The 7,450-nt window shown below is 40.3% G+C and overlaps 1 protein-coding gene across 2 annotated transcripts; it reads left to right on the forward strand.

Moving 5' to 3' along the window:
* The first annotated feature begins 2,799 nt into the window (after positions 1 to 2,799).
* Positions 2,800 to 4,326, forward strand: rplp2 (ribosomal protein, large P2). Of its 2 annotated transcripts, none has more exons than XM_049021569.1 (5): positions 2,800 to 2,942; positions 3,470 to 3,593; positions 3,716 to 3,764; positions 3,933 to 4,031; positions 4,205 to 4,326. In XM_049021569.1, the coding sequence occupies exons 2-5, from the start codon at positions 3,471 to 3,473 to the stop codon at positions 4,279 to 4,281; spliced, it is 348 nt and encodes a 115-aa protein (XP_048877526.1). In that variant the 5' UTR covers positions 2,800 to 2,942; position 3,470; the 3' UTR covers positions 4,282 to 4,326. The 2 variants fall into 2 exon arrangements, with proteins under 2 accessions (XP_048877526.1, XP_048877527.1); XM_049021570.1 differs by having other exon boundaries at positions 2,819 to 2,942; positions 4,208 to 4,326.
* Positions 4,327 to 7,450: the final 3,124 nt, after the last annotated feature.

The raw sequence follows: 7,450 nt of genomic DNA on the forward strand, positions 1-7,450 counted from the left end.
CTGCTGGTTTGCTACAGATGGCTTCTGAAATTGGTGGGGGCTGAAGAAGCTGGAAAGCACTTAAACTTACTGCTTCATCATCTGTCTTTTGAACCTGGTATTTTCATCTGTAAATACAACGTCTGGAACACAAAACATCGAATTCAGGGGTTTGAGAACAAAGAAGTGAGAGACAGCGGGAGGAAGGTTGGTGAAGCAGTGCAGCAAGTGAGGGAGTAGGAGGTAGAAGAAGTGGCTGAAGAGGAGGATGTGTGCGACCGGTGTGGCCCTCTGCAGGGACCAGGTCGTCCATCGTACAGACAGCAGCTTCCTCACACTCTCCCTGCTGGTAAGTATGAGGAGACAGTCTGCAAGATGTCATAAACGACCAAGTGGCAGGTAGCGTACAATTCCATGTGAGACACTGTCTTCCAACTCTAACATGGCATTTATACACATATATCTATACTGAGTCTTGACATTTTGTGATGGTAACATCAATAATTATCAGCATATAATCATCAATACAAATATTATATATATATATATATATATACACACACTGAACAAAAATATAAACGCAACACTTTTGTTTTTTCTCCCATTTTTCATGAGATGGACTTAAAGACCTACAATTCATTCCAGATACACAATATTACCATTTCTCTCAAACATTTCTCACAAATCAGTCTAAATGTGTGATAGTGAGCACTTCTGCTTTGCTGAGATAATCCATCCCACCTCACAGGTGTGCCACATCAAGATGCTGATCTGACATCATGGGTAGTGCACAGGTGTACCTTATACTGCCCACAATAAAAGGCCACCCTGGAATGTGCAGTTTTGTCTCACAGCAAAATGCCACAGATGCCACAAGCATTGAGGGAGCGTGCAATTGGCATGCTGACAGCAGGAATGTCAACCAGATCTGTTGCTCGTGCATTGAATGTTCATTTCTCAACCATAAGCCGTCTCCAAAGGCGTTTCAGAGAATATGGCAGTACATCCAACCGGCCTCACAACCGCAGACCACGTGTAACCACACCAGCCCAGGACCTCCACATCCAGCAGGTTCACCTCCAAGATCGTCTGAGACCAGCCACTCAGACAGATAATGCACGGCCCCATGTTGCAAGGATCTGTACACAGTTCTTGGAAGCTGAAAATGTCCCAGTTCTTGCATGGCCAGCATACTCACCGGACATGTCACCCGTTGAGCATGTTTGGGATGTGCTTGACCGGCGTATACGACAGCGTGTACCAGTTCCCACTAATATCCAACAACTTCGCACAGCCATTGAAGAGGAGTGGACCAACATTCCACAGGCCACAATTGACAATCTGATAAACTCTATGCGAAGAAGATGTGTTGCATTGCATGAGGCAAATGGTGGTCACACCAGATACTGACCGGTTCTGAGTCCCCAGACCCCCAATAAAGCAAAAAACTGCACATTCCAGGGTGGCCTTTTATTGTGGGCAGTATAAGGTACACCTGTGCACTACCCATGATGTCAGATCAGCATCTTGATGTGGCACACCTGTGAGGTGGGATGGATTATCTCAGCAAAGCAGAAGTGCTCACTATCACACATTTAGACTGATTTGTGAGAAATGTTTGAGAGAAATGGTAATATTGTGTATCTGGAATGAATTGTAGGTCTTTAAGTCCATCTCATGAAAAATGGGAGCAGAAACAAGAGTGTTGCGTTTATATTTTTGTTCAGTATATATATATATATATATATATATATATATATATATATATATATATATTTATACACACACACACATATATCGCTGGTAGGTATGTGTATATAGTGTTCAAAGGCCTACAGTGATTGAAACTCCTTCAGTTTCATAATAAATCGGAGAGTTAACTAGAGATCACATATTAATCTGTCATAATGACTCTTCAGCCTATCTCAGAAAGCACAAGGCACACTACACCCTCATTGGCGTGACAACAATATTTCAACAGTATGTCACTCCACTGGCACTAATCTCTCTTTCCCAACATGCAAAACACATGTTGCATGCAGGAAAAATAGTGCTTTTCCGCCCAGGAACTACATTGCCATGACAGATTTTTATTATTCTCTTTGGAGACTGCATTCTCTAAAATATTACTTAAAACTAGTGCATTATAAAACGTGTATATTACAAAATGTGAACTGCACTTTAAAACCTGTTAAGAAAATTTATTGCATAGATAGGAACTTCACAATTCAATAAATTCAATAGTTATCGCAAACGTTTAATCCAATGATTTTCCAGTAGACAGTCATGGTAGGAAAGTTAAACAGTTGCATTTAACGTTGTATTTTATAACGTATATAAATTGTTTAGAAAAATGTCTAATAGGCCTATTTGGGTACAAAACAAACAAATTCTGGTTTATATGGGACACCAATATGGATATAAATGTATGTAATCTATATGGATATATGGATGTAATCTTTTCAAAAATTGATTCAGAATCTAAAGATTTCTACGGACACAGTTGGTAGCTTACAAACTACAAAGCAGCTTTTAACTTTGACTTAATATCTCGTGATTGCAAAATTCTGTGATTACATCGCATCCACTTTTATCACATTCTTGTGTTGAAGTTGCTGGGAACAACTGCAGGGGGCGCATTACCGTGTAGCTCTGCCATATCTGAGCTCTGCAGTATGGAACTGGATTCTTTTCTGTACACAGGTAGTGCGCATGCGTCTTATCTTATCCGTAAATTAATGTTTGTAGTATATTATCAGTATTTTAATACAGTCGAGTATATTAATTGTAAAATAAATATCTTACATATTTTGATGTTTGATGCTAAAACATCCTTCAGAAAAGACCTTTTGACCTTTGACGCATGCGTGTCGAGACCGGATAAACACCTCGGAGGCCAGCTGTCGCTCTTCTCTGCCCGAGACTGAAGCGGAACCGACGTTTCGTGTCTTTTCAGACTTAAAGTGAGTAATTATGTAGGCTTTTTTGTAAGATACCAGCAGCGTATTACGTCTTTTAATAGCTGTATGTTAGATGTATATTCAGGCGCTGTCTAGCTTTCGGGGTATTTGGCAGGAGACTAAGTAAGCGAGCGTTTTGTCTGACATGTGCCGTGTCACCGGAGCTCGGGCCCCCATTTTATAGGCCAGCGAGAAGTTTAGTTTCTGGGCCGCAAGTTAAACCGGATAGTAACTTCGGCAGTGTTCATATTTAACGGGTCCAATAATGTCATGAGATTATGTTCCCAAAACTATCTTCCTAAATGTCAGAAGTAGTGTCTGTGGTAGGAATAGAAATATCGCTCGGTCCGTCACTTTGGATTAGTTCGAGCAGATTATAGTAACGCATATCAAATGTTCATTTAACTTAAGGCAACATCCTTAAAGCTGCCATTTCTTAGTGTTCGGAATACTGCATTTTCCGGTGCTTAGTTTCGTCACTTGACGTTGTGGTTATAGCTATTTTGCTGTTTTTCCCCCGATCTCTGCAGCATGCGTTACGTGGCCGCTTACCTGCTGGCTGTGCTCGGGGGCAACAGCAGCCCCTCGGCCAAGGACATCAAGAACATTCTTGGCAGCGTCGGGATCGAGGCCGACGATACACGTCTGAACAAGGTGAGGGCAGCTTCTCAGTGCATGTTGGTGATGTGTGACTTTGGCTAATAATTCTACGATCTAATGATTTGTGTCATTATTAAACCATTTAATTTAAACTGCTTTCGGGTATTTTTCCTCAGGTCATCAGTGAACTGAATGGAAAAGACGTGAACGAAGTACTGAACGCAGGTGATTGGGGGTGTTGTAGTGCCTGGCTTTGTTTGACATCGCAGAATGCACCTAATTATGCTAGACGTCGTCGAACACATTGCCTAAGTAGTATTTTTAAATCTAGTATTTGCGGTTGCACACTCCAGAATGTGCAGACTTAAATTCTTCTGTCCTCCCTATCTTTAGGCCTGTCGAAGTTATCCTCCGTGCCAGCAGGTGGCGCTGTAGCTGCTACTGCGGGCCCTGGAGCAGCTGCTCCTGCTGCTGCTGGAGCTCCTCCTGCTGGTAAGCCAGGTGTTATCGTACACCTGTAATATATACACATACTTAAACTGATACTTGAAGCTTGTGTTTTTTTTCCTTTTTGGGCAGGGGTGGGGAATCCTTTAGTACGTACATGAAAGGGTAGCACAGACCTCTGTCTGTAGAGAAAGGTAAATGTATGCTTTCCCTTGCAGCAGAAGAGAAGAAGGAAGAAAAGAAAGAGGAATCTGAAGAGTCCGATGAAGACATGGGCTTTGGCCTTTTCGATTAACCTTTCTGTATTTCAGAAAAAGCAATAAAAAATTAGTAAAAGAGACCTTGGTCATTTTTTGTAACCTTGCTCACATTGCGAATAATAAGGTTTTGCTTTTTTCTTATGCATGCTTTTCCATCCAGTTATAAAATAGAATAGTAATAGTCCTGGAGTTGTGAGACGTTGCTCGTATGTGTGTGTGCGCACGCACCCTGCTCTGAGTTATTCCCTGCCTTGTGCCCCTGGCTACTGCAATAGGCTTTGGAGTCCCGTAACCCTGCATAGGACAGGTGGGTACAGATGATAAATCAATGCACAAAGATAACCATGTGAAACAATAGCTACATACATGAAGCGCTTTGAGTTGCATTCCTTCTATGAAAAGTGCTATATAAAGAAAGATAATTAAAAACAATAAAAGGAATTCTGTTATGGCAAAATGTTTTGACAGGCTATAGGATAAGCTCTTTAAAAGACATTTTGCAAAGGTGTGGCAGAACAGGTTTGGTCTTACTGTCATCAAAGTGCTCTATGTGGTTGCTGTTGGCCTCACATTTAGAATTTAGATGCATCTAGGTTTTTTTTTTCTTTTCAGTCAAACTTGCCATTACTACAGGTCTGCAATAAGTATCTGCTCATATTGTTTTCCAATTAGAGTATCAAAATTAACGCAAGTAACTTATAATACGTTATAACTTGAGAATGAATGCCAACACATTAACTTTGATGGCCCTATATTTAACATTTAATATATTTTTTTACTTGACCAGCTGTGGTACAATGTTTATTGTACTTGCCCTTGATCTAAATTACTTGCCTCAGATGACTGGGCGAGTGTAAATTCCAACCCTGGCTGTTAATATGCTATACTACATGAGTGACAATTCTGTAAATATATTTGGTTATCTTAATTTCACAAGTGAATATATAACTCAGAAATCTAATTTGGCAAATTTAACATGAACATTATTTGCTTGTTATACAGGTGACTCAATGTGTGGGAAATTGGCCTGTGTTATAAAACAAATGTGTTTTTATGAAAAAACAAGTTAAATGGTATTTTAGGTATACGGGGGTGTTGTATCGGGGCTGTGACTGTTCTGTTTTTGGAATGTCAAAGCCCCTGAGGTTTGAAGAGTAAATTAATAAACATTCTTGATGTGTACAGTATTATATTATTTATAATTATTATATTATATCTGCAGTGTGTAATGGAAAGTGGCCCTTTCAGATACACAATGAAGTCACCATAATATATAAAGAGCATTTTGGGGGATATGAAGAGACAGGCTGCATTGTTTGACTCAATTTTTGTTACCCTTCAAACATCTAAAAGTAAAGAAGAATTAGGAAAATATATCTGTTGTTCTTGTATTGGGGCGGCATGAGGATCTGTTACCTCATAACTATAGGGCTGATGGTTTGAAGTCTGCTGTTTGTGTGTGTGTCTGTTTGTGTGTGTGTGTCTGTGTGTGTATTTGTAATAACCCCCCAATGCGATAACAACCTGTAACTCTTTACCTTTTGGTGACATGTTTTGGTCCCCACAAGAATAACCTCATTTTTTTAAAAATCTGTGAATGCAATCCAAAAAATGAAATGGCCAAAAGTCTTGTACTTTGTTTGGTTACTTACGGTTAAGGTTAGGGCTGGGTGGGGGTCGTCATAGTTTGGATTAGGGTTATGCCCATAGAAATGAATGGAGAGTTATGAAGATATGAATACAGAGACTGAGTATGTGTGGGTGTGGAGTTTCTTCTCCTTCTCCCTGTATCATGTGTGTTTCCTCAGTCCAACGATGTGCATTAGGCTAATTGCTAATTGTCCATATGGTGTGCATGTGTACGCAGGCAATTTTACCGGGGGTGCCGGACGTCAGATGAAAATGCTATATGAACAATTTTAACTAAATAAAATGCAATTTGTTGATATCAGAAATAAAATTTGAACTAGTTGAAAATCCAATTTCTTATATCAGGAATTGAATTGTAACGGTATTAATTATAATTAGCTACAATTAAATTCCTGAAATCAGAAAATGGCATTTTAAAATTCCAACTCCCATTGAAATTGATGAGAAAAACATATTGTATCTCACAGCTAAAATGAGATGAATTTCACATCAAGAACTGGCATTATAATAGGTTACAACTTAATTTCTAATATTGCCATAGACCTCAAACAAGCTTGAGGGCATGGCATCTGTCTGTAGCAGAGCATGAAAATTGTAATTTATTGTAAGTACATGCAGAGTAAGATTTACACTATGTAGTGCGACTGACAGTCTACTGCGCGTGACAAATGACCACTTGAATACTGAACAAAGCAGGTTTACTCATCAGTGTCACTGCTTCCTGCCTGCAGAGGGAGCTCTATGTCAGGATATTTCTCAATGGAACGACACAAACCAACCAGTGCACTGGCATGTACTGACAGTAAAAACAGTCGATCTGGGGGGTTATAGCAGACGGTCTGTGGCCAGACCCCTTATCTGTTTATGATTTACATTAAGCGTGCCTTCATAATGCGTCTATAATACATTTATTATACACTAACACAGGGTTGCCAACTCTCACACATCTAACGTGACCCTCATGCTTTCAGACTCTCACGCTGACGCAAGAAATCTGGAGGCTGGAGGGACACCATCATCCGCCGAGTGAGGCCGAGATGGGTTGGAGGTACCCCGTCATCCATCATCCCTGTCTCCAGTGAGCAGACGTGGGCATGAAGGTCAATAGGAGATGTTTTTGACCTCCAGAAACACAAGGCGAATTCCAGGCTGTCAGTGATCATGTCTCTCCCCTTACACAGCTGCTTCTCCAAAATACACCTGTCAGATTTAATATTAGCTGTGGCACAACTGTAACAGCAGGCTTAAGTGCACGAGACAGGCTTCTGTGCCAGCCCAATGAGACTGACCTCATTGCTGCTATGTACTTTCAACAGAAGCAGCACACCGAGAGAAAAGGTCACTGGGGCTTATTAGATGTGGCTGCACATAACTCACATGACTAAGTGTTCAACTAATACGAAATCAGTCAGTCAGGCTAAATCTCTTCTTCTTATTTCCATTCACAAATGTGAAGATCCATTCATCCACTAACTGCTTTTCCCGGTGTGGTGAAATTCCCAGTTAATTTCATTTCATAAGTAAGTTAATATTATAAAATACAGTACACAGGAA

Source organism: Brienomyrus brachyistius, chromosome 8, assembly GCF_023856365.1.
Source record: "Brienomyrus brachyistius isolate T26 chromosome 8, BBRACH_0.4, whole genome shotgun sequence".
In the NCBI taxonomy this organism is placed as follows: domain Eukaryota; kingdom Metazoa; phylum Chordata; class Actinopteri; order Osteoglossiformes; family Mormyridae; genus Brienomyrus; species Brienomyrus brachyistius.